Source organism: Acinonyx jubatus, chromosome X (assembly GCF_027475565.1).
Source record: "Acinonyx jubatus isolate Ajub_Pintada_27869175 chromosome X, VMU_Ajub_asm_v1.0, whole genome shotgun sequence".
Classification (NCBI taxonomy): domain Eukaryota; kingdom Metazoa; phylum Chordata; class Mammalia; order Carnivora; family Felidae; genus Acinonyx; species Acinonyx jubatus.
In genome coordinates, this window is record NC_069389.1 from 13,885,430 (window position 1) to 13,911,469 (window position 26,040).

At 43.5% G+C, this 26,040-nt stretch overlaps 2 protein-coding genes and 1 long non-coding RNA gene across 9 annotated transcripts in view; 2 read left to right on the plus strand and 1 right to left on the minus strand.

Annotated features, from left to right (window-relative positions):
• NHS (NHS actin remodeling regulator) overlaps positions 1-7,009 on the plus strand; it is a 339,957-nt gene extending 332,948 nt beyond the window's left edge. For 3 of the 4 annotated variants that reach the window (XM_027054463.2, XM_027054464.2, XM_053202122.1), the window contains 2 exons: positions 189-315; positions 2,870-7,009. In XM_027054463.2, the coding sequence (XP_026910264.2) occupies positions 189-315; positions 2,870-3,476 (734 nt within the window). In that variant the 3' untranslated portion in view covers positions 3,477-7,009. The remainder of the gene's footprint in view (positions 1-188; positions 316-2,869) is intronic. The other variant, XM_027054465.2, reaches the window with a different exon arrangement.
• Positions 1-8,617, minus strand: part of LOC113597693 (uncharacterized) — a 50,103-nt gene extending 41,486 nt beyond the window's left edge. The window contains exons 1-2 of the long non-coding RNA XR_008290032.1: positions 8,241-8,617; positions 4,621-4,674 (exon numbers count right to left, since the gene is read on the minus strand). This is a non-coding gene — a long non-coding RNA (uncharacterized LOC113597693). The remainder of the gene's footprint in view (positions 1-4,620; positions 4,675-8,240) is intronic.
• A 66-nt stretch (positions 8,618-8,683) lies between these two features.
• On the plus strand, positions 8,684-24,475 carry SCML1 (Scm polycomb group protein like 1). Of its 4 annotated transcripts, none has more exons than XM_027054468.2 (8): positions 8,684-8,866; positions 14,493-14,641; positions 15,848-15,928; positions 16,651-16,728; positions 19,748-19,852; positions 20,515-21,055; positions 21,205-21,353; positions 22,811-24,475. In XM_027054468.2, the coding sequence occupies exons 2-8, from the start codon at positions 14,612-14,614 to the stop codon at positions 22,943-22,945; spliced, it is 1,119 nt and encodes a 372-aa protein (XP_026910269.1). In that variant the 5' UTR covers positions 8,684-8,866; positions 14,493-14,611; the 3' UTR covers positions 22,946-24,475. The 4 variants fall into 4 exon arrangements, with proteins under 4 accessions (XP_026910269.1, XP_026910268.1, XP_026910271.1 ...); XM_027054467.2 differs by having other exon boundaries at positions 8,686-8,866; positions 16,648-16,728; XM_027054470.2 differs by lacking the exon at positions 15,848-15,928 and having other exon boundaries at positions 8,687-8,866.
• Positions 24,476-26,040: the final 1,565 nt, after the last annotated feature.

Sequence of the window (26,040 nt, forward strand, 5' to 3'; positions counted from 1 at the left end):
TTTTTTTTTTACTTATTACAACAATTGAGATAAAAAGTTTTTGTTATTGAGGGACTGAGCTGTGACAGACATCTTTTTAAAAACAGCAGTAAGGTAACTGTTGTTCATTTATTCCACAAGTCACTGAAACACAGCAGCATGCCTGGTACCTTCCTCCTAAAGATGCGGTTTTTTTTTCTTAATTTAAGAATCGTCACCGAGTGATGACTCTATGATTTCGCCACTCAGTGAAGACTCTCAGGCTGAAGCAGAGGGTGTGTTCGTGTCTCCAAACAAACCTCGTACAACTGAGGATTTATTTGCAGTCATTCACAGGTGAGGCAACAATACCAAAAGTTTTCCTTTTTTCACAGGTGAGGCAACAATACCGAAAGTTTTCCTTTTTATAGTGCATCTCATGAAATGCAAATATGGGAAAGCCTTGTGTACTTGTGATACATTCAGCAAAAAAGCAAAGAAAAATTGTTTTTCCAAGTCAAAGTGACAGATTGACATTTGTGCAGGACAATGCGAGCCTTTATATATAGCTTGACCTCAACTGAGAGACTTTCATAAGAACTGCTGAAGGGAGATGTTTTTTCCATAGGAAAGACATTCTAGAACAAGTTCTCATTTGAAAACAATTTATGGTTAAGTAACTTAGAGTGAAAGCTCAAACGCTACTGTCATCTTGGACTGAAAATAATTTCTTGAGCCAAAAAAAAAAAAAAATATGCTCACAGCTGTAATCCTACACTAGCAGAGATCAATGCAAGTTGATTCACTAGACAGAACCCAAGTTGGAGACAAGAGAGTGTATAAACTTGCCCATTTCATAGCTCAGAACTAATCACTGCTCCCTTTTTTCCCTATCTTCCTAAAACTTAAATGTCTTTAATAACACTGGCCTTCTCTAAAATTAGTGCTCCAAATCCCACGAACAGAGAATGTCCTCTGGGCTGTTTTTCTAAGACACTGTTGTGTCCATGTTGCCCATTCACATTCTCTCACCTGCCACCTGCGATCAAGAGCCATGTGTGCAAGAATATATACTCCTTACAACTTGTGGCCGATGAACAGAGCAGGAACTAGTGCTTGGAAAGCGATCCCACATCAGACTGAGCTATCCAATCCTGATGTGCCTACTCCTTTCACAACCACGACCGCTGTCTTCCACTAGGCCTCCATGACCTAGATGGGACTCCCAAAGGACAAAACTTGGGGACTGTCTCTTGTACCTTATGAAATTGTATTTTTTGAAGCAAGTTTTTTTGCAAGCAGCTTACCATCATTTCCCCTGGAATTCTAGTTTTTAAGGGAACTTGAGTTTTCCGTTGATGTGGTTTTCTCATAAAGAAGGAGCATCACTCTTCAACTTTTTTTAAAGGAGTCAGTCAGAAATGCCTTCTGTGTGGCTATTCCTTTAGCAGGCACACCTTTCCACTCAGAGAGTGAAGAATCATCAGTTTATGTTTTCTTTGCTCCATGTGTAGGCTAAGCTCCAATTATATTTCCCTTCCCCACTTTATCTTAGGACCAGTTAATAAAATGCTATATAAGTTACAGAGCCGAGTTCTTACCCCACAGGACCAAATGTTAGTATCTGGAATAGTGGACAGAATGTAAGTAGTGGAGTCAAAAGCATCTGGAATGGAGTCTAAGCGCTGCTACTTCCTGACCAGTCTTGTCAGTTAAAACCTCTCTACCTATTCCTTACTGTTGGTGGAGATACCTATAGCTCGCATGTTCAGTTTTGACGCTAAGATAACATTTTAGCGTCTAGAATACGGTAGATGCTACAAACAAGTGTTAGTTTGAAACCCCTCCCCTGTTGGCAGTGCTGGACACTGGCATGTGCAACATAACAACCAGGAAGGTTTGGGCGAACCAAACTGAAGCTGGTCTCCAACTGTAAAGTTGACATTTTCTCTATCCTATGGATTTTTAGGCTGGCGAAAGAGCATGTTGCCACTATTTATCAGTGAACTGAATCGTGCTGAAGATTCGCTAAATTTACACTATTATCAAGAGAAATAATATGATGATGGATGCCTAGGTTTGGTAGACTTTCTGAGCTTGGTAATCTTAAGATTTGCATTTGTGTAGGGTTTAATTATTTATGTACAGCAAAGTGAGAGGAATAACCTTGTTTTTGTGAGAGTTTGTAGAGCTCCAGAGGTGGTCTAGGTTTTCAGCTGTGCACAGAAAGTTGGCTTACTGACTTATACAGTGCTGATGTTACCAAGCAGCTATGGAAAATTGTATTTACAGCCCAAACCGGATTGATTTATTTTAAAAGTCACGTAAGAAATTTCTTTGTACAGAAAATGTAAAAAGGAGACAGAATGGTGTGATTCATCTCCTCCACCCCACTCACACCCATCACCCAAGCCTACCAACCATCAACCTCTAGCTAATCCTGTCCCATCCACACCTCCACCCGCTTTGCTCTCCTGGTATTTCCCTGGAAACCAACCCCAGACCTCTGATCATTTTATCTGTGGTGAAGAGACAGATTTAACAAGAGAAAGCCAGAGTCCTTCACTGCCTACCCTCTAACCGGAAGTCAGGCAGCAGTATTTTCTTACACTCGTGCAAAACATCCCAATAGGTCCTCCTCTACATCCCCTAGTCTCCACAGTAGTCATTATGTGAAATGGTCATTTCTAGAACCAGTACACGTCCACTGGCTATCGGAAAGTCTCCCTCAGGCTGTGAGTGCTATCGGGGCAAGGACCACATCTCCGTCCTCGTGTCCACTCCCCTAACGCTTGCTACCCGGTCAGCTTGGGTGCACCGAGGCGCTCTTCAAGGAGGGGCACGAATATGCCTTAATGATTTTAGTTTCGTACAAAGCCACACGGACTGAGATTTTTCCTTTTCTCGAAAGGTCCAAGAGGAAAGTCCTTGGAAGAAAAGATTCTGGGGATATGTCTGCTCGAAGCAAATCGAGAGCTGCTCTTGGCAGCGGCAGCGCCGGAGCCGGTTCTGTCACTTCGCCCAACAGCAGCGTGAGCACGCCAAACAGCCAGAGGTCTCCCGGCCTCATCTACCGAAACGCCAAAAAGTCCAACACATCGAACGAAGAGTTTAAGCTGCTGCTGCTCAAGAAAGGAAGCCGCTCGGATTCCAGTTACCGCATGTCTGCTACTGAGATCCTGAAGAGCCCCATCCTGCCCAAACCCCCGGGGGAGCTCCCGGCGGAGTCCCCGCAGAGCGCCCATGAGGCCCATCAGGGGGCCCCTGGAGCCGAGGTGTTGTCCCCGCTGTCTCCATGCTCCCCAAGAGTGAACGCAGAAGGCTTCTCCTCCAAGAACTTTGCCACCTCAGCATCCGCAAGGGTCGGGCGCTCCCGAGCGCCCCCCGCGGCCAGCAGCAGCCGCTACAGCGTCCGCTGCAGGCTCTACAACGCGCCCATGCAGGCCATCTCCGAGGGGGAGACAGAAAATTCTGACGGGAGTCCCCACGACGACCGGTCCTCCCAGAGCTCCACCTAGGTGGCCCGGGCCAGGCTGGCTGGCAGAGGCCAGAGCCCTTGGTCCTAACAGGACGCAGGACCGGTGCGGAGGACTGGGGGGCGGGAGGGGGGATGGGTGTCGGCACACCACGGGGCACCATCGGGCACCATTGCTGCTTCCCAACGAATTCCTAAACATTCGCTGGGGAAATGGAAGCTGGTTTGGTCTTTCTTGATTATTTTCCATGTTTTTAAGTAGCTGCACCGTCTTTCATATTTTTCTTTAGTATAGTTTGATTTACCCAATCTCATTCCTTTTATAATACAGAATTTGAAGATGTCTGCTTTTCATGAAACCTAGAAAAAGTTTTCCCAGAGCTGCCTATTCAAAAAACAAAGCCCTCACTGTCATAATTCTTAAGAAGATGAAATTACTCTGGAGGTTTGGTATTTTTTTACATTAAAATGAACTACAGCAAAATTTAGAAGAAAGAACTACACACATGTAAATACCATATTTTTGATAAAAATGTGTAAATAGATTTATCAATGACGAGTGGACATGTGGCCAATTATCTACTACAAACCAACTGTTTAAAAAACACAAGAAATAAACTGTAATAATTGTATTCTGTGAATACCATTTTCATATCAAATACCATATTTAAATGTCCACCAATATGATTTTCTGAGTGATAAACCTCAGTTATGAATTTTAAACTGGCGAAATAAAGGAAATCTTGAGGTCATATACTGAAACGTGATTAATTTAAATTAATGAATTCAGACCTAACCATTTTTGTGACAAATTGCAGCACCAAACAAGCAAATAGTAACACATGGCTATGATTTACCATGTGGTAATTTGGACAGAATGGAAAGCATGCTTTTGATTTTTTTTTTAATCAATGAGAAGAATCATTCTCAACACAAAGCCCCGAAGAACAGCATCTGACAGTGTCTTTTAGACTTTTAGTTTTTCAATGGATTGCTTTCAAGAGAATGAATAGGGAAAACAATACTTAATTTTAGGTTATGTTTTATATTAGGCTACTGGGGGCATAAACAGTCATAATCTAATGACTATGAACTCCTTAAACAGTGTAGCAATTAGCTCCAGGTTCTTTAACTAACAAAAATAAAACATAAGCATGCCACAGAGCTATTGACTTATCAGTAAGTACCTGCAATGAGTTTTCAGTGAAGCTTTCTCTCTGTGCTGATGAGATTCACGCTACCTAAAAAGTAACAGAAATGACACTGTGAACAATATAGTTGGGAAATAGGTATGTGTATATGCATTATTTATATTCGCTGTTAAACTGGGAATGGGGAACAGCTCTGGTTCACAACACTACATACAAATGAGTTTTTGTCTGATTTTACTGTATCTGCTTGATGGCGAAAGGGGAGGGGTGGTGGGTGGGAAAGGAAATGTCAGGGCGAGTGCTCTGATAAAATGAAGGCAGGGAAACAAGCTGAATTACTTGAAATTACTTGAATTTTCTTGTCTTAAAGCTGAAAAAAAAGTAGTTACAAGTTGAAATCTGCAAATGGTTCTTACACCTCTGATTTTAACATGAAATGATACTAATGTTTGAAATGCTTTGTCAGAAATATAAGCAGCTATGTACTTAGAATATGTTTTGATTGGGACAAGGTAGAATGTAGAGAGAACTAAGAAGGGATATGGCCTATAAATGAATAGAATGTAATTAGAATGATAGAACAGACCAGAGTTATGAAGAAATTGATAAGCAGCTGGCTTTAAGTTTATGCAAGTGGTATTTGGGAAAGTAGGATGTGTGACAGGGGGTTTGTGGCTTTGGTTTAATTCATACAATATGAAGGAGAAAGCCTGGTCTAAGAAGATGCTGTCTTTCGATAGAAACACTTTCTAAGATGTTACAGATTGAAAATTAGAGAATCTGATTGCTGTTGGCTTTTTGTTTGTTTGTAAAGAAAAAAATGTCTGGCTTCTTCTACTATTTGTTTTTACTATCAAATAATATTTCTTAATTTCTTGTCATCCTTGTGTGTAAAATGGGTGCTGGGGGGTGGCGGGGTAGAGGAGGGAGAACGTATGTGTGTGTGGGTGTGGGTGTTTGTGCTGGGATAGATAAGCTACCTGGTAAAGGGTACATTTGAACATTTACAAAGTGTTATACTTTTTACTAAAAGAAAAATGTTTGGGGGTTTGAAAAAGTGGACCATCACTTGTCATTGGAACCCGTTAATCAAGAAAACCAGCATGGTTTGACACCACATGGGAACATGAATAACTTTTTCTCATGCTTTGAAAAGTACACTTGGCAAAATTTTAAAAAATAATGTTTTTAGACAAATGCGATAAGAAACCGTCATTTCCAGTCACAGTAGGTGATCTTTTGTAATTTTCATAAAAGCAGTTCGTTTGCAGTATGGCTTTTGTGTAGTCAGGGGTTTTTTAAGCGTAAAGAAAGGTATGTGGGCTTTAAAAGTGATTCTAAATCTTGGATAGGAAACACATGAATTGGCTTTAATAAATGTCACCTTTTTATTATTGACATCAATTTAAGTAATGGTACCATATATTTTTTAAAATACATACTGACTTGAATTGTGAGGCAATAAGATTCCTTCTATATGTAATGATCACAGAACTAACCCTTATAATATAGTTTTACTTATTTTGTTTACTCTAAAAATCTATAGCAGAGTTTCTCTATTTTATATTTCATAGATTAAAAAAAAAAAACCCAAATAATGATGGATTTTAAATTCACTGTGGAAAGAGTATTGAGCAACAAACTGAGTTTAAAAAAAAAAATAGTAAGAAATTCCTTAGTAATCTGGAATATTCTACATGGCTTTATTACATAGCATATAAAACCAAGAATTAGAGGGCTGTCTTCAACATCACTGCCATTTTGAAGCAGGGTACACACATTAGGTATCGTGAAAAACATCAATCCAAACTTTTCTTCTGTTGTTTGCACTGATGCTAATTTTTTGTTCTTTTATGTTTATGCAACATGTCTATGTTGTGTGGGGGAAATTTTTTTCCTTTTTTTTTTTTTTTTTGGCTAAGTAGAGGACATGGACTAGTTGTTGCAAACAAAACACACGGTTTGCTCTTGCCAAAGGTCAGTGAGTGAGTCGATTTGCTGCAGTGACGGCCGACTTAGAGAACTAGATGACGACAAAGATTTAAAACTATAAAGAAGGTTACAGTGTAACTATTTTGGTACTAGAACCAGTTCATGCTGGCCAAAAAGACAATGGTTTATGGACTTGCATCCATTTTGTATTTTTGTAATATTTGTAAATATGAACTTTTTAAATTGTTGCAGAAATGGTTTCTTTTTGTAAGATGTTTTCAACGTTTACATTCAACTCAAGCCTTTGTATATTTTAGAGCTGTGCAACACTTTAAGTCTTGTATTTATTTTTAGTAAAAATGGTGACAGTTTCATTGTGAACCCCTCTCAAAAAAATGTACCAGAAAAGTTTGATTACCTAGAAAGTGTGTATAGAAACTGCAAATAAACGTGACTGCAATTAAACAACCGGTTTCCCTTGGATTATGTAATTGTATTCTTGGGGTTTCACAAACTCCAAGTGTTTTATTCAAACTGGACATAAAGGAAGGGAACTGCTATAGCAAAAGTAGGAGCAAAATAGTAATAATAATAATAATAAATACTGTATAATGGGCTCTAATCATGTTTTGGTCTTTTAGATTTTTACATTTTATTTTTTATTTAAGTTTATTTGAGAGTGAGCGAGCAGGGGAGGGGCAGAGAGAATCCCTAGCAGGCTCCACGCGGTCAGCACAGAGCCCAATGAGTGGGCTCGATCTCACGGTTGGTGAGATCATGACCTGATTTGAGATCAAGAGTCCAATGCTTAACAAACTGAGCCACCCAGGTGCCCCTAGATTTTTTAAATCTCTACACTTGGGGCTGCTAGGCTCCAACTCACAAGCCCGAGATCAATAGTCTCACACTCTACTGGCTGAGCCAGCCAGACATCCCTCTAATCTCGTTTTGTATTTGAAAGAATACAATTCCAATATACACTATACTTGTAGCTCCTCTGTGAGCCAAGAAAAGATTTATGGCTTTACTTTAAAATACTCACCTGCTTTGCTTCTGAAAGTTACTCAGACTGTGTTTTTTTTTTTTTTTTAAGGTTTATCTTGAGAGAGAGCAAGAGAGCGAGCAGGGGAGGGGAAGGGCAAGGAGAGAATCTGTGCTAACAGCACAGAGCCCGAACTAAGGAACTATGAGACTATTTCTGCTATGAGAGCAGAAATCAAGAGTCAGACCCTTAACCAACTGAGCCACCCAGGTGCCTCAGACTGTGCCTCCTTCTGAAGATGGGCAGCCTCAATCTACATATGCCACTAAATAATGTCACGTATCCTTTATTACATAGCAAGTTTATATGCCAGATAGTGTTCTAAGTGCTTTGCTTACTCAAACTCATATACTCCCCACACTGTGCCCATTTTACAGATGCGAAAGCGCAAGCACAGGGCCATTACTTAACTCGCCCCAAGCCTTGAAGCAACTAAGTGTTGGGGCTGGGATTCAACCCCAGTAAATCCGGCTCCGGGGTCTGTATCACCTATCCACGAGGTAACAACTTTCTAAAATAACTTTTCCCTTGTTTGTACCAAACCTCCAAAACTAAGACCCCGCCCCCTGTCCACCTTCGAATTTCAACAATGACTAGCACACCTAGGATAGAGTCAACGTCTGTGGAGGGGGTAGGAGGGACAGAATTACATTTAAAAAAACAAAATTTTCAAATAACCAACCAATGACAGTAGGGAGGCCAGGCGCCTAGCGGCTTCACCCCGCCGAGCCCTCTCCACGAAGCTTCTCCAGCGCTGGAAGAAAGCGCGCAGGCGCGCCGGCGCCCCTGCGCAGCCGCAGGAACACCTCTCAGCGTTGGAGGCTCGCGCCTGTGGTTTAGGGCGGGGTCGCAATCCCAGCAGCTTTAGCGGGCAAATGAATTCGAACACTCAGATACAGGCGCTGGGAGGCGGGCACTGCCGGTAGCGCAAGGGTAACCAAAGCCCCTCCCCTCGGCTGTCTCCCTAGCAACGTCCCGTTCCCCACCCATTGCGCAGGTGCCCGAGGAATTGGTTAACCACCGCACGCGTGGAGACTTGCGTGCCGGGTGCAGCTGCGTGCCGGGCGCAGCTGCGTGCCGGGCGCACCTGCGTGCCGGGCGCACCTGGCGCGCGCGTATTTCCGGAGCTTCCGGGGGGCTCGCGCTGGACACGTCACGTGTTAGGGCCCGACTTCCGGTGAAAGGACAGTTGGTCGGTTTCCAGGCGTCTTAACGGTTTTGGCCGTGGACGTCCCGGAAGGCTGGATACCACAGCTAGCGTCGCGAGCCCTCCGGAGTCCGGTGCGGCAGGTCCTGATGCCAGAGAAGGTCTGTCTAGCGGCACTTTGTCTCCCCTTGAGCTTTTTTGCCTCCGGTGTGCTCGAGAAGCCCTGGAGAGGAAATTTGCCTTAAACGCTGAGGAACTTCGGGGCGGAGCGGGGGTTGCGGGGCGGAGCGGGGGGCGGAGCGGGCAGGACCGAATTGGCCCTGAGGCCCGGAAAGGCCTGTCTAGCGGCACTTTGTCTCCCCTTGAACTTTTTTGCCTCGGGTGTGCTCGTGAGGCCCTGGAGGTGAAATTTGCCTTAAAGGCTGAGGAACTTCGGGGCGGAGCGGGGTCGGGGCGGGCAGGACCGAATTGGCCCTGAGGCCCGGAAAGGCCTGTCTAGCGGCACTTTGTCTCCCCTTGAACTTTGTTACCTCAGGTTGTGGGCGAAAAGCCGTTGAGAGGCCGTTTGGGCTGAAGGCTGGGGAGCTGCGGGGCGGGGGCCGGATTGGCCCTAAGCGGAGAAAAAGGACTTAACTTTTCACTCAGATTTCGGCAGCCCTGCACAGGGGTGGTTCGGCGTGTTTTCCGCCGGCTGTCCCGGGAAGCCAGCGCCTGTGAGCTTTTGAGATTTGGCCGTTTTTCTAGGACTTTATGCTGACTTTGGGGGACGAGTAGATCCTCTTTTGTTCTTTCTGTTCCTTAGCGGAGGCGGGTGGGGTAAGGAACTATCAAGACTGTCAGACATTGGGGCGCCTGGGTGGCTCAGTCGGTTAAGCGTCCGACTTCGGCTCAGGTCACGATCTCGCGGTCCGTGACTTCGAGCCCCACGTCGGGCTCTGGGCTGATGGCTCAGAGCCTAGAGCCTGCTTCCGATTCTGTGTCTCCCTCTCTCTCTGCCCCTCCCCCGTTCATGCTCAGTCACTCTGTCTCAAAAATAAATAAACGTTAATTTAAAAAAATAAAAAATAAACAAAAAATAAAAAGACTCTCAGATATTATATAGAATTTTGAGTTTAAAGAACTGATGGACTAGGGACGCCTGGGTAGCTCAGTCGGTTAAGCGTCCGACTGCCGCTCAGGTCGTGATCTCGCGGTTTGTGAGGTGCAGCCCCGACTTGGGCTCTGTGCTGACAGCTCGGACCCGGAGCCTGCTTTGGATTTTGTATCTCTCTCTCCCACTCCCTCTCCCGCTCTCTCTTCCTCTCTTCCTTTCCCCCTCTCCCTCCCATGCTCACACTCTGTCTCTCTCTCAAAAATAAACAGTCATTAAAAAATGTTTTTAAATAAAATAACTAAATAATTAATGGACTAGCTCGATTCATTATAACATTTTTTTGAGATTGAAACTGAGGGCGCCTGGGTGGGTCAGTCGGTTAAGCCTCAGACTTCGGCTCAAGTCATGATCTCACAGTTCATGAGTTCCAGCCCCGATTAAGGCTCTGTGCTGACAGCTCAGAGCCTGGAGCCTGCTTGGGATTCTGTGTCTCCCTCTCTCGCTCTGCCCCTCCCCTGTCTCTCTCTCTCTCTCTCAAACATTAAAAAAAAAAAAAAAAAAAAGAATTAACGGATTAGCTTGATTCATCAGGGAAATACAGATCAAAACCACACCGAGATACCACCTCACACCTGTCAGAATGGCTAAAATTAACAACTCAGGAGACAACAGATGCTGGCGAGGAGGTGGAGAAACGGGGACCCTCTTGCACTGTTGGTGGGAATGCAAACTGGTGCAGCCGCTCTGGAAAACAGTGTGGAGGTTCCTCAAAAAAAATTAAAAATGGACCTACCCTATGACCCAGCAATAGCACTGCTAGGAATTTACCCAAGGGATACAGGAGTGCTGATGCATAGGGGCACTTGTACCCCAATGTTTATAACAGCACTCTCAACAATAGCCAAATTATGGAAAGAGCCTAAGTGTCCATCAATTGATGGATCGATAAAGATGTGGTTTATATATACAATGGAGTACTACTTGGCAATCAGAATGAAATCTTGCCATTTGCAATAATGTGGATGGAACTGGAAGGTATTATGCTAAGTGTAATAAGTCAGTCAGAGAAAGACAGATACCATATGTTTTCACTCATATGTGGAACTTGAGAAACTTAACAGAAGATCATGGGGGAGGGGAAGGGGAAAAAATTAGTTACAGAGGGAGGCAGACCATAAGAGACTCTGGAATACAGACAACAAACAGGGTTGATGGGAAGGGCGGGGGAGAGGAAAAAATGGGTGATGGGCGTTGAGGAGGGCACTTGTTGGGGTGAGCACTGGCTGTTGTATGTAAGTGATGATGAACCACGGCAATCTACCCCCAAAACCAAGAGCACACTGTATACACTGTATGTTAGCCAACTTGACAAATTATATTTAAAAAAATTATGAAGAAGGAATTAATGGACTAGCTTGACTTGTTATAACATTTTTTGAGATTGAAACACTGATTTTGAGGGCGCCTAAGTGGCTAGGTCGGTTGAGCATCCAACTTGGGCTCAGATCATGATCTCACAGTTCATGAGTTCCAGCCCCACCTTGGGCTCTTTGCTGACAGCTTGGAGCCTGGAGCCTGCTTCAGGTTCTGTGTCTCCCTCTCTCTCTCTGTCCCTCCCCTGCTCACACTCTGTCTCTCAAAAATAAAAATAAATATTAAAAAGAAAGAAATGTTGATTTTGAGACTTTGGTGGTAATCGTGTTTGATTAATGACAGTGCAGCCTTACTGGCTTAATGTAAACACATAAAGGAGGCAAAAGAAAATAAAGAGTTAGGTTGAGAACGATCCGTTTGATAATTTGATGAGAGATCTATTCCTTCTGTGGTGCCTGGGTGGCTCAGTCGGTTAAGTATCGGATTTCAGCTCAGGTTGTGATCTGGGCTCATGAGTTCGAGCCCAGTGCCAGGCTCTGTGCTGCCAGCTCAGAGCCTGGAATCTGCTTTAGATTCTGTGTCTCCTTCTCTCTGCCCTTCCCCCAATTATGCTATGTGTGTCTCACCCTCTCTCAAAAATAAACAGACATTAAAAAATTTTTAAAAGAGATCAATTCCTTCCCTCCTCTACCTGGCTCTCACCAAATCCGGACTGCTCTAGGGTTTTTAAACTAGTTTAATGTTTACACATCATGATTTTACAAGCGGCTTTTCTGTAAGGCATTTTATAAAAAGCAGGGCATGGACCCAATTCGGTGGTGCGCAATGGGATACAGTTTTGTATTCCCTTCCATCTGGCATTCTCTTCCATCTGGCAACTTTGTGGTCTCTAAAGTTTGATATGGACAGTAGAAGGGCTACTTTTGAGAGTCTGGACAGGAGTTTTAGAAAATGATCAGTATTGACAGTTTTGTTTTTTTTTTTTTTAATGTAAATCTGACTTGTTTTGCTGTGTCGCTTTAAAAAAAATTTTTTTTTTACGTTTATTTATTTTTGAGAGACAGAGTGAGACAGAGCATCAGCGGGGGAGGAGCAGAGAGAGAAAGAGACACAGAACCCGAAGCAGGCTGCAGGCTCTGAGCAAGCTGCCAGCACAGAGCCTGACCTGGGGCTCCAACCCACGAACCGTGAAATCATGACTTGAGCTGAAGTTGGACGCTCAACCGACTGTGCCATGCAGGCGCCCCAACTGTATCACATTTTTTTCTAGTGGTTTTGGGGTGAAATGCTGTTTTCACCCTTCACACTTTAGATAAATTGATGGCAAGTGAATGCTCTCCACCTTGAAGGAGAATCTTCAAATTGCTTTTGAAAAATGCCTTTGAAATGTCTTTAATGTCTAAAAAACGTATTATAAAAAAACAGATGGCTTCTTGTTCGTATGTTATTAAGAGTTTAGGTTTTCTATCAGAAAATACAAGTGAGCTTTATTTTAAGTAAACTCATTTTGCAGGACTTTGAATTTAGTGAACGGTATTAATTTGCAACTGCTTCAAGGTTGGACTCTAAGAAAGTGTTGGAGAAACTTTATGTGATGTGAAGAAGTGAAAAGGAACTAAAATTTATGCTGTGCCTGCTGCGAACCAGACATGATGCCCAGTGCCTAACTTTCATTTGGTCTTACACAGCTCTGTAAAGTAGATATTATTCCAGCTTTAGGAGTTAAGAAATCGAGGCACAGAGAGGTTAAATACCTGCTTGAAGCAAAATAGCAAATTTTGCAATTTGGATTTGGATTCAAGTATTTTTTTAATGTTTGTTTATTTTGAGAGCAAGCCAGCCAGCGTGCAGGGGGAGGGGCAGAGAGAGAGGGAGAGAGAATCCTAAACAGGCTTCATGCTGTCAGTGCAGAGTCAGACACGGGGCTCAATCCCACAGCATGAGATTATGACCGGAGTCGAAATCAAGAGCTGGATGCTTAACCCACTTGGCCACCCAGGCGCCCCTGGATCCTATTTTTAAAAGCCCAGTTGTTTGTATTATGTCCTAGTATTTAAAATTTGTCTACAAGAAATTGTTGCTACATCTTCAGCGTACAGGTGCAATGTGAATGAAAATTACATGTTGGGACCCCGAATATTTGTTGCCCATGTGCTCCATGACTAATGGTTCTGTTGGGAGGATGTTATGCATACCCAAATAATGAAATAATAATAGCTAACAGTGGGTGCCTTTGCCATGACAGCTGTGGTTTTAAGCACTTGTCATGTTTCAATTAATCTCCATATCTGTATGAGGTCTGCACTATTATCCTCATGTTACAGAGAAGCACAGAGAAGTTACACAGCTAGTCAGTGGAGGAACTGGGACCTAAACCTAGGTATTCAGGCCCCAAGCCTAAGGTCTTAATGCTATTTGATGTTTCCCTTTGTGTAACAATTACCTTAAAACCATTAAAGTGGGAGTGTTCTGGTACTTTGGGGAAGGCAGTGTTAACTGCCAGATGGGATGACTTAGCACCTTTGCTTTGTGGAGATGGAACTTGAGTGGAGCTTTGAAGGAATAGGTTCCCCTAGGTGGAGAAACGGCAGGGTGTTGTGGGTAGAGGTCATGACAGGAATGAGAGGTTCAAACAGTACAAGATCGATGTTGATGTGTAAATGTGCCACACACATAGAAATGTCTGGAGTCCAATGATGGACTCCATGCGTGTTGCTCCCATGTCTAACTACAGCCAAGTTTCAGCTACAGTGTAAGTAATCCGGTAGGGAATTGTCTGGTTTTAAGAGTCTAACTGCGGTGGCAAACAAACAGGAAGTCATTTATCTTTATTTAAAAAAATTTTTTAACATTTACTTATGAGAGAGAGAGCGCAAGCAGGGTAGGGGGGAGGGCGAGGGAGACACAGAATCCCGAAGCAGGCTCCAGGCTCTGAGCTGGCAGCACAGGGCCCGACGATGTGGGGTTCGAACCCACAAACCGCGAGATCATGACCTTAACCGACTGAGCCACCCAGGTGCTTTTAAAAAGCAGCTGGGAATTATGTTCTCTTGTTCATTTGTTTCTAGCTTTTACTCTGTAGGCTTTAAGTTGTGAAGCATTCACTTCACAGTTTTGAATTTGTGTTTGATCTTGATTCTTACTCCTCGGTGTGGCAATAGAGCCCTTCGATTTTAAAGGTTTATTCGAGATCACTCATGGAAGAGTTTTGTCACTCTCTAAAATTCAGCCAGGACTCTCAGAGTTGGCATCGGGAGAACAGATCCGTATCAAGTTTGTGAAAAGTCTGTGAAGTAACTTTGTTATGTGTTGCTTTTCAGGAGTAGGTGGTTTGCCAGACTCAGGTGACCAGGCAGTTTCACACATAAACCCTCCAGCAAATTTAGAAATAACTAGGCCCAACGCAGAGAAAGTGGAGTGCTGCTGTTGCACAAAAAAGATGTCGAGCGGCTCCAGTGAAGTGGATGTGGTTTGTATTTCAAATTGAAGATCTGTCTTTGTTCTTTTCATTCTGCTCTATTTCTTCGCTAAATTGAATTGAAGTTCATTCAGTGAAATGGCAGTAATCACAAGTTCATGAGTTTTGACAGTGATATATAAACCTGCTATAAACATTCGTGTGCAAGGCTTTTGTGAACAGATCCTAGCATTTCTCTTGGGTAAATACTCAGGAGTTGAATTGCTAGCTCATATGGTTAATGTAACTTCATGAAAATCTGCCCCATAGTCTTTCAAAATGGTTGTGTTATTGTATAATTGTGTCACATTGTGCTATGTTTCTTGATTCCTGACGGTAACAATATAAATTATCAAACTATATGTAATTTGGTTTCCCAGAAAAAGCATTTCTTTACTTAAATAATGATGTGGGTATTAATGCCACCTTAGTGCTACGGGCAATTTTTTTAACTTCTATCAGCCCCAATATTTTTTCATAATAATGGTAGATAAAGTTAACTGCCTATCCAGAATGTTTCTCTGGCATAAATATGTGAAATAAACCACTTTGAAAAGCATAAGTTACCATACAAGGTATATTTTTATAAGAACTCCTCTGTAGCCCATTCCATATTATTTTGGTTATGTTTTTTGAAACAGAGACATACATAGCTTCTACATATCTTTATTTTAACATTATTCTTATAGTTTAATTCATTCTTAGAGTACAGTTATTAAATGAAGTGTAATTGCTATGTATCGTATATTCACTTATTTATATCGTGTCCTATTCCCCCCCTAAAAATGTTTTAAGGTGATTAGAGATTAATTTCTCAAGAAAAATAGGTGCTTAAGTGTTCCCTATTTTGTCCACAGAGTGGCACTGTTAGATTGCTTAAAAATCAAAAGTCATGTAACCTGGTTCTTTGTTCCTGGTTAGAAATACTTGGCTTTTACAGCAGTTCCGGTGCCAGGTTACTAGACTAGTCTTTCTACCTTGAGTTACACAAGAGGTTAAGCTGGAAGGAAAATGACGTCTTAAGTGTAGCTGCGGTAATGAGAAAACAGTTTTGCAAGTCCATCTTTTGATGTAGTCCTAGGATTTACAATGGACAAGGGTCCTTGGATATCACCAATAGGCTTTTGGAGCTTCTTAGAAGTGAAATTGAAGTCCTCGGTTTTTCTTTCAGTTCTATCTTTCACCTTTCCTCTTAATTTGTTAATAAATCTTCCTTAGAAAAGAACACGAATACCTGCTTATGATGATGATAACACTGTTCTTTATGCATATGAACCACATACTGCATATGTCCATAATGTAAGTAATGTTAATCGCCATTTGCCAAATATATTAACATGCGTCCATTTTATTTATTTATTTATTTTGAAGTATATTTATTTATTTTGAGAGAGACAGAGACAGTGTGAGCAGTGGAGGGGCAGAGAGCAAAAGAGAGAGAGAGAGACTCCCAAGCAGGCTTTGCACTGTTAGCACAGAGTCCGATGCGGGGCTTGAACTCAGGAAACCCTGAGATCATGACCTGAGCTGAAACGGAGAGTCAGACGCTTAACTAACAGAGTCACCCAGGCACCCCAACACGTGACCATTTTAAAGGAAAAGGTTTAAATTTTTCATATACTGTAGAGTTCCTCTAAACTCACACTCAAAAAAATATTGGTCTCTCCTGAATTTGCTTCCTTAGCTAGTGAGGACTTAACCATTTAACTTCCCTTTCCTTATGGTAGGACGTTCAGGGCAGTTTGTACTCATTTTCAGTATAAAACCCTAAACCTAGGTCCTTATGATATAATAAATTCTTTCCTTACTTCCTGTCTTACTTAGTTATATTTCCACTCACATATTAATGTTTTTATTCTATTTTGTCTCTGCTTTAGATTAAGGCTTCTGAAACCTTTTGAAAAGTTAGTGAAAATAAAAACAATTTAAATAAATGTAAAGTGGGTTTTTTTTCTCCTAGTATTCAGTTTGACTCTTATAAAAGTAAAGCATTAACTACTTAACTTTTCAAATATTAGCAGGAAGCTGTTCTATCTGACACATCCTACAACGAAGAGCAACAACAAAAAACAGTTCAGGACGTCCTTACTCATTGTCAGGTACAAAACTTCTGTCTCTCAAATGTACTTTTCTGAAATACTAAGTTGAAATTCTCTTTATCTCATGTAAAGTATACAATTAATTGTAATTTTGCTTTATCAGATTATTTATGACTATCACTCCATTGTGATGATTTTTAACAATTTCTAGTTAGAAGAGCGTCTCCAGGTGAAAATTTTGAAATACCAGTATGTACATTTTATAGCTTTGCTTTTAAAGCCCTTAACTGGAGAAATCGATGTTATGTTACTCAATATTGAATTAATTTCCCCTACAAAATCTTGAAAAGAAATTGTCTGCTATGGATAAAATTTAGTGTGTGCCTAAATGCATTGTTGAGATATCTCAATTGAGAAAGTGTCAGCTCACCATTGTTTTTTAAAAAGTGTATCTTACATAGTTTCGAGGGGATGTTGTAAAAGTGAGCCTGTTGGTAGAGATTGATAGAAGTATGTAAATCAAGGATTTTGTGAGCTGCATCCTCTAGAGGTAATGAAAGGTTATTTTTTAAAAAGTAGTTCTTGACAAACCAAGTGTCTTGGATTAAAACCAGGTAGGGTGCCGAAGAGAGTTTATTACGTGAGTCTTTATCACTGTCACTGAGCAGAAGCTGACTGCCTGCAGGGGGACTGCCTGGAGGGGACGCGGCAGGGCTGGGGGGGGGGGCGGGGAGGACGTGCGGGGTGCAGGAGGGAGGCTCCGCCCCGGAGCAGGAGCAGGGCTGTCCCCCCACTTCCGGAAGCATCCCCGTTCCCCCCTCCCCCCGCCCCGCCTCTGCCGCGCCTTCTCCCTGAGCCACTGGGAAGACGTGGGCTCGCGCGCCTACGAGGAGAAATGCCCGGGGCCTCGAGTTACGGCCCTGACGCGGGCCCTCGGCGGTCCCCGCGGCTCCCAGCGGGCTCGCTCGCTCCTTTGTTGGACCCCTTCCCTGCCCAGCCCAGGCCGGTCGCCGCAGCACCGCCATCTTTTCCTTTTCCGTCCTTGCCCGGCGTCCCCTTCTGGAAGACCCCAGCCCTCCGCAGCCCGGGAGGCGGAGGCGGAGGCGGCGCCCGCCCGCTGCGCCCTGGCCCTTCCGCAGCTCTCTGGCCAGCTCCCTGCCGGTCCCCACGAGCTCCCAACAGCTCAGCCCCCCCCCCCCCCCCCCCCCCCCCGCTTCTTCCTCTTCCTTCACGGAGGCGAGGCAGGGTGTGAGGCAGAAATCCCTCCCGGTCCCAACTGCTCTCCCCAGGGCCCACCGAGTAGCCTGGCATCTGTCCTCGGGGCGGCGTCTCCCCTGTAGGGCGAACAGCCGCACCTGCACGGGGCTCTGCCCCCAGGCCTCTTGCCCTGTGCCGGGACCCCTCCCTTCGTCGGTCACCACCTCCTGTCCCTTCAGCCTCGGTCTGCATCACTCTGCGCACGTCCTCCCGCAGCTCAACAAAACCTCCTCTTTGGGCCCCCCATCCGTCTTTCTGTCCCCCTGTCTCTCTCCTTCCCTCGAAACGCTGCTCTTTGCACGTCGTTTACGCTCACTGTCTAACGTGTGCCTTCCCGTGTTCTGTTTGGGTAGTTTTGAATCTGCCGTTCCTTCTGCCCTCTATGCCCTGCCATGCATCTTTAGCTAGCGAACACCGGCTCGTCTTGGAATTCTCGGCGTAGACCTCTCTGGAAGGCCTGCCACGACTGCCGGCCTGGGTTCGGGCTTGCTCTTGTGTGCGCTTAGCCTCCCGTTCTTACCTGTGCCGTAGCCGTCCGAGTGTAATAATAAATAATACGAATATCGGCGGGTGATTGAGCGCTAGCGGAGCGGTCGGCAGGTGGTAGCGTGATTACGTTCGTAGTAACATCATACTCCAGCGCCTCACTTTGTCCTCAGGGGAACTCTGAGGGATGCGCTCATCTCGATTCTGTAGGTGAGGAAACGGAAGCACAGAGAAGTTAAGCAACTTGCCCAAGGTCACACAGCTGATAAGCATCAGAACCCAAGCATGTGCCCCTAGCGCCTGCGCCATTTACCTCAGCGTTACAGACCGGTGGGTCTCGCTGGATCGCGCAGCAGAACCACCTGGAGGGCTTGTGGAAACAGATCGCCGCCCCCATCCTCAGGGTTCCCCACTCAGTACGTCTGGGGTGGGAGCCGGTGCCTTTCCAACAAGCCAGTAGGCGATGTGGATGCTACTGGCCCGAGGCCGCACTTGGAGAGCCACTGCTGCGGCTGCCGGTCACTTGATTGAAATCATCCCTCTCCAGCTACAATGGGAGTTTCTTCGGGCAGGATCCGGTGATCTTGTTGTGTTGTGTTGTGTTGTGTTGTGTTGTGTTGTGTTTTCTGTCCATATTGCCGGCACCTAGCAAAGCAGTTCCGACAGGTCGTAGGCCCCCAAGAACTGTTTATTTGAGTGAACGGAGGAATGAAGGGAAATGGTTCCAGCCTCCGGTTGAAGTGTATTGTTTCCCCGAATGAAGTTTCTGTGTATTTGAAGAATTCTCAGGTTTTATAAGTCCCGAACCTGGTTGGCCTGTACGGGACATGCACTCAAAGGTTTTGTAAGGGTAACTGTCGATGGCCTGAGTTAAAAATACTTTGAAGCCAGAAGTCACATCTGTTATATCTGGCTCACTGTTCTTTCCGGAGTGGAATGCTCACTGCCTAGGAGTTCGCACCGTCATTCTATGCAGAGAGGCTCTTTGGCCTTTTAGCAGATTTGAGACTTTCTTTCCTAAAATAGCATTCTCCTTGACGTAAACCGACTCCGTCCTAAACGTGGTGGCTTATAAGAATGGTAGTACATTTACTTGCGGGTAGTAAAGCTTCTGAAAACGCCTGTATGGCATGAGTAGTTGAGTAGGAGGCTGGGGCCCCTTATCTCAGCCAGCTCGGCTCTGTGTCACCAAAACCGGGCGTCAAGTGGGAAACGATCTTTCTGATGGCTTCAGAGCTTTCCTTGTTTCTAGTAGTCAAAATTTGGCTTCTTGGTGCTTTTATGTTACTTTTCTTTTGAAATAGAAACTATTAATAGCTTGTATTATATATAATAGGTCATCTATGATGCCATTCAAAACCTGGATAAGAAATTTGATGTCATTCATGGAAAAGTTTCAAAAATCCACCGTTTACGTGTGAAATCAATATGGCAAAATCGCGTGAGTGTTATAAAAATATTTTCTCAAGTGTAATCGACCTCTGGTTTATAATGATGCCAGTCAGTTAGAAATCAGAGATTTCTAGCAAGGCTAGATTGATATTAGCAAGGCTAAAGATTGATATTAGCAATTAGCAAGGCTGATTGATATTTGCTGTTGCAGCAGATGGGAGACTAAAACTTTTGGAAAAATGCTAAGGTTTAGGTTTGAGGAAATGTGTGACAATGAATATGTTTAGAAGTATAATGTATAAAATTCAGTTAAAATGTAAAGTTGTGAAACAAAAATCATATAATCAACATGGAGCATTCATCTTTAGTAATAATAAAGCTGTGTTACATAAAAAATACAGTAAAACCTTGGATTGCGAGTAACTTGTTCTGCGAGCGTTCTGCAAGACAAGCAAACATTTCTGATAAATTTTAACTTGATAAACAAGCGATGTCTTGTAATACGAGTAGTGTGTGATGCCGAATGTCCCACGGTCACAACTGAGCCAATGGTTCTTGAAATTCGCTTTGCTAAACAAGTGCTTTGGATTGCAAGCATGCTTCCAGAACGAATTATGCTTGCAAACCAAGGTTTTAGTATATATTTACTACTTCCGTTGTTTCCCTTTTACTCACTGACAGTTGGTTTATGCTGGGTTTGTGTCATTTCAGAAGCCATTTGGATATGCATACAAAAATTACAATTACCTGCTTTCCAGAAAGATCAGGTTTCAGAAAATGAGGAAAAAGGAGACTCCTTCTTCCTTATCTGAACCTAAAAGCTATAGCCCAACTATTCCAGTAGAAAGGCCCAACTATGATTTCCAGAGCAGCTCTCTAGAAACATCTTACCATGCAGAGCCAGAGTCCCCAGAACGGGATCCAGAGTCACTCTACCAGCGGCGGGAATCGCGCATGAGCCAGAGTCCATCGCTTCTCTCCATCTTCACTGCACAGTCATACCAGCCATATTTCACACCCGATCCAGTACAGGAGGGCTCCTCTTGCATACCTTGCTATGATAGCCCAGAGGCCCACAGCACCACCAGTCTCTTCTTACCTATCCAAGCATCCACAGCGATACCTGAAGGCTCGTTGACACAAGCTGATCCCGGTTCACCAGAGAACCCTGACATGATGGCTTTTCCAAGTTCACTGGAAAATGAGAGCCTCGGCCATACTGCCTCATCCCTTTACATCCCAGGCAACTTTGGTGAGTGTGAAAGGACACATATTACGAGTAGCATGATTTAACCTATATTCCTCAACATGCTTGATGCAAGACCATTTCTCCCGACCTAACATCTCTTTCAGGATAATGACCAGGTCAGGTTTGATTTGTCTTTTTCTCTCCCACTGAAGCTACAAGTTCACCAGTTGGAAATAATCCAGGTGTCCTGAGAGACTTCCCTGCGGACCCTTCAACCTGGTCTGTGGATGAAGTGATCCTGTTTCTGAAACAAGCAGACCCTCAGACACTCACCCCTATCGCTGACCTCTTCAGGCAACATGTAATGTATATTTTGATCTGGTTTTCCTGTCATGATGCTTTGCTTTGCTTTGCTTTGCTTTTTAAAGTAAGCTCTAACCCAACATGGAGCTTGAACTCACGACCCCAAGATCGAGGGTCACATGCTCTACAGACTGAGGCAGCCAGGTGCCCCTGCCGTAATTCTTTTGAATGACCTCTGTGCAGGCCTTTCTGTTGGATACCAATTAGGACAGATGGTGGGAGAACTCTACCAACCGATTTTCCATGTGTGAGAAAGTTGACTTTGCCCAAAGTTAGATCCGTAAAGGCTGGATTTAAATAGGAAGAATGTGACAGGCTGTCCTCCTTGTTGTGATGCCCAGTGAATCCAGCAGCTGATTCCATTTGGCTCAATTCTGTTAACCTTACATGCTTATTGACAATTTGGGATGCTGATACTTTCATGCCATTTACAAAGCCGCATCCCGGGCTAAATTTTTGGAAGTTCTAGTTGTACTTAGTAGAAAAAGTACAGAAGCTGCCTGACAAAGACAGTCTATTAGGGGTTTCAGGTCTTTCCAGACAGTACAGTTTTATTTTTAAACTAGAACTTGTAAAAACCAAATAATATTCTTCAGCAGCATCAGTTGGTCAACTAGTAAAGAATTTGAGGAGGATGCCTTGTGACCATCAAGTCGTATTTTTATAGTGTTTCCTAAAGAGTGAAATTAGTGGCCACATATTTGATGTAATGTGTTCAGTATGGCAAGGAAATCATTAGTTTTTAGCATCTAATTAGCTTTAGACAACTAACTGATTAGCTTTCAACATCAAAACACTGTATAGCACATTTACAGTTTGTATTGATGCTGACATATTCCAGGCTGTTCTAAGAAAGTGAATGGCCATCTGAAATTCATTTCTACCATTTATAGTGTTTTACTCTTTGTCACAGATATGCAATATTTTATTCAACACAGTATTTAAAGTTAGGTAGTAGTTTGCGGGGCACCTGGGTGGCTCAGTTGTTTAAGTGTCCAACTCTTGGTTTCATGAGATCACGGTTTCGTGAGTTCGAGCCCTGTGTCAGCGGTGCTGACAGCATGGAACCTGCTTGGGATTCTCTCTCTCATTCTCTTTCTGCCCCTCCCCTACTCACGTGGTCTGTATCAAAACTTTCATTAATTAAGCAAATAAGTAAATAAAAAGAAAGAAAATAAAGTTAGGCAGTTTGCTGCTTAGGACATTTTTAAGATATTAGGTGAACTTTTCTTTTTCTTAAAATTCTAAGTAAATTTACAAATGATCAAAACATGCTTCACTGTACAAATTATATTTGCAATAGTTTTCGTCAGGCCGATGCATACTTTCATAGAGAATACACATCTGGAATGAGCTGCTCTCTAGTTGGTATTGCATGTTCTTATATATAAAGAAATCGCCATTCCGTTAAAAGATGAACAGATGACTAATTATTGTCATTTCCTTCTGTCTCAGGACATTGATGGGAAGGCTCTGCTACTCCTCAAGAGTGACATGATGCTGAAGTACATGGGGCTGAAGCTGGGGACCGCCGTGAAGTTGTGTCACTACATTGATGGGCTTAGAGGAGAAAAACACATTGACAATTGAAAAAATGTTTCTGTACACTTAGCTTGGCCTTCATTTAGGGAGACCAGTGCCATCTTGGGGTAAAACCATTTCCCTGCCCTTTAGAAGTTGTTGTTGTATAGAAGGTTCTTCTACAAACATGTCATATCCAGAATTGCAGGGCTCCGTTACAGTCTAGTCTACTATTTTAGAAGCCATTTAACATGTTAGTATTGGCATATTCACATTGGTTGTTGGTTCTTTACATCTTTTTATTATTTCATTATATAGTTTACAAATGTACTTCATGCAGGAAACAGAAACACCTCTAATTTCTGTTCATCTTTTTCTGTAGAACCAAAATAGCTGGATCCCAAAGAGAAAATATCAGGGACTGGAAAATTCTGTAATAAAACCCATGAGCCTTCCTTACAAGAAAACTTAAAAGACGCAAATATAGATATCATCTTTCTACAATATTTTATGTTTGTACTGCAAGGTTCTGTTCAAATTCTGTCAGCTTCCCAAAAGGGAAAGCCATATAAATTATTTTCCTTTCTATTATTATTTCTACATATGTTATATTTGTTCCTATTTTTAAAAAAAAGGCAACCTTATAAGCTTTCTTGAAATATTCTTAGCAGTTTTTGGGTAAATTATAGAGTAGTCATTTTATACAAGAGATAATTATTTTACAACTTCCATATTTTGCATAAATTTGGACATTGCACCAGGCATTCAATGCTCACATATCTCTATAAAGGTGTCTATGTCCAGATTTTTAAAAGATGTATATTTTAGTCTGTGTTTATTCCTCATAAGGATACTGTTTCATATTTATATTTTATTCTATATATGAAGTATACGCACAAGTACATCTTTTCTTTTTGAACTTAAAATAGCACTTTGTACCTCCACATAGGTAAATATTAACAATATTCAGTGAGATGTTTTTATTCTGTTAAAAATACTCACATTATTTGCCATCACTACTGATACCTCTGACCTTACTCTTCAGGGTTTCCTTCCAGGGAAGTTCTCTGTCTTACGCAATGTTTCTAGTTAACTTGCTTTCTGAGCCAATTATTCTACTAAATTTGGGAAGATATGTTACTTCTGATTGGTCATTTTGAACTTTATTTTAAAAATTAGAACTTTCAAGTGAAAATGTTCATTTTTATTGTTTTGTTATTTATTACCTTGTATAACATTTGATGTTATATTTATAAGCTGTGAGAATTGGTGCTAAGTGTATTAGCCATTTGTTATTAAATGCCAATAAAATGTTCACCGGGGGCAAAAATGTACATTTTCCTTTTAGAAAACCAAGTGTGTTTTATAAACACATGCAATTATTTACTGGGCATCTGTGATTTAAAAGGTGCTTTTATTTTTGTTTTTCATTTCTTTTATTTCTTAAAAGACCAGATTCTATTTTAAACTTGATTTTCTCTCAAATTGTGTGAAGATGCCGGTGCCCGGTTGAACAGTCCTCAGGTGTTTGTATGAATACTATGTTTTACAGTTTTCAGATTTAAAAATTTAATAAAGTTTAAAAAACACAATAATTAATGTCAGAGCCTCAGACTTGAGTTTATTCTCTTTCACCACGTGACATTAATGCACGCACTTATTAGAGTTGATGAAGAGGCACTCTAGTAAGTTCGTGGGTTTCTGTGTCCAAATACTTGAGTTTTAACACTGGCCCTCGTTCTACATTTAAGCGGATCCCTCGCAGGGGGCCTGATCTCTCGTAGGGCCTTAAACCGGACCCCGGGGGAGCAGTGCGACGTGACCTCGGGGAGCTTCACACATCTGTCCTCAAAACCTGTTGCCCGCCGTGGTATTGCTTGATGATGGGAACGAATGTGCCAGAAAACGCCAGTGCCCCCGCGCATCTCGTCTGCCCTGAGTTCCACGTCTGGCTGGCAATTCTGGCTGCTCCTCTGCCACCGGGAGCCCGAAGCCGTTCTGCCTTTGTGCGTCCAGTTCTCCCAGCTTACGGGTGGCCAAGCCTGAGAGGCTGGGGCCTGGGCTCGAGTCGCCTTCGGCGTCTGACCCCTTGTCCCCCGCCCCTGCACCAGGAGCTACTGCTCCATGCCTTTGAACCCAGAAGCTCCTACCGCTGCAACAGCGGGTCTTGTAGTTCATTGGGGACGACGGGGCCCTCCCTCGCGGAGGCTCCGGGGCTGAGGCGCGAGTGCCCGGAATGGGGGGCGGGGGGGCGGGGGTACCTCTTCGCTGAGAACCTCTCGTTCTGCACTGTGTGCTTTGTAACCTCTTAGTCTAGAGAATATCACGCCACGTGAGGCTCTTGTGAAGCGTCGGGGCTTGCAAAACCGATCTTTCCCCCGGTTTTGCCTCTCGGCGCATCCTTCCGGCAAATTCCGCAAGCTGAGCTCGGCGGCCCTCTGGGCGCGTGGAGCATTTGCTTTCATCCTTGCACGATTGCTAATCGTTGCAACGTCTTAAGATGTGCATTCCAGAGGAGGACTTGCCACCCTTAAACCCAGGCCCCCTCTGTAGGCATGAAAAAGCCATGCCCTTCTGTAATGTTAGAGATTGGGAACTCAACGTTATAACTAGCTAGGCACGATGTAGTCGGGAGGCAAGATACCGCGTTTTCAAGCTACGTCCGGGATCGTATTCCCAGTCGGCCGAGTAACTGAAATAGGTGTGAAATTCTGGGGCTGTTCGCACAGTGAGGTGCTGGGACTGGCTTCTATTTAAGAAGTCCTCTGAGGCGGACCCAGGGAGGGCTCCAGGGTATGGAGGACGTGCCGCCCAGGGCTCACGTTCAGAACGCGCGGCAGACGGTGTTCCTCCCTTGACCTCCCGACATGTCTCCTCTTTTGTCCTGAAGGTTGTTGAAGTTGAACCTGGAAAGCAACTCTCCACGGTGAGCATGCACTTGGAGCATGCGCTCTGATCGAGCTCGCCCGCTGTCCTTGCTATACTAGAGGCACCTGGAGAGACGGGACTATCTTCTCTGGCTTTGGCGGCGCTAGCAGCCCAAGGGGCCACGTTTGAGGACCAAGCGACCTGCCTCCTCCCCTCAAGCTGCCTAGAACATAATCGAGGTGACCGAGCGTTCATGGAAATGAGAGCCTCAGGATGCGTGTGATACAGCACGTGAG

What these genes read in the sequence shown, in the direction of transcription:
- SCML1 (XM_027054467.2), top strand. Translation starts at nt 14,612, where the DNA reads ATGTCGAGCGGCTCCAGTGAAGTGGATGTG. An exon ending in GCTCCAGTGAAGTGGATGTG is followed by an intron (nt 14,642 to 15,847) that starts GTTTGTATTTCA and finishes AATCTTCCTTAG; the next exon opens with AAAAGAACACGAATACCTGC. An exon ending in AATCAATATGGCAAAATCGC is followed by an intron (nt 19,853 to 20,514) that starts GTGAGTGTTATA and finishes GTGTCATTTCAG; the next exon opens with AAGCCATTTGGATATGCATA.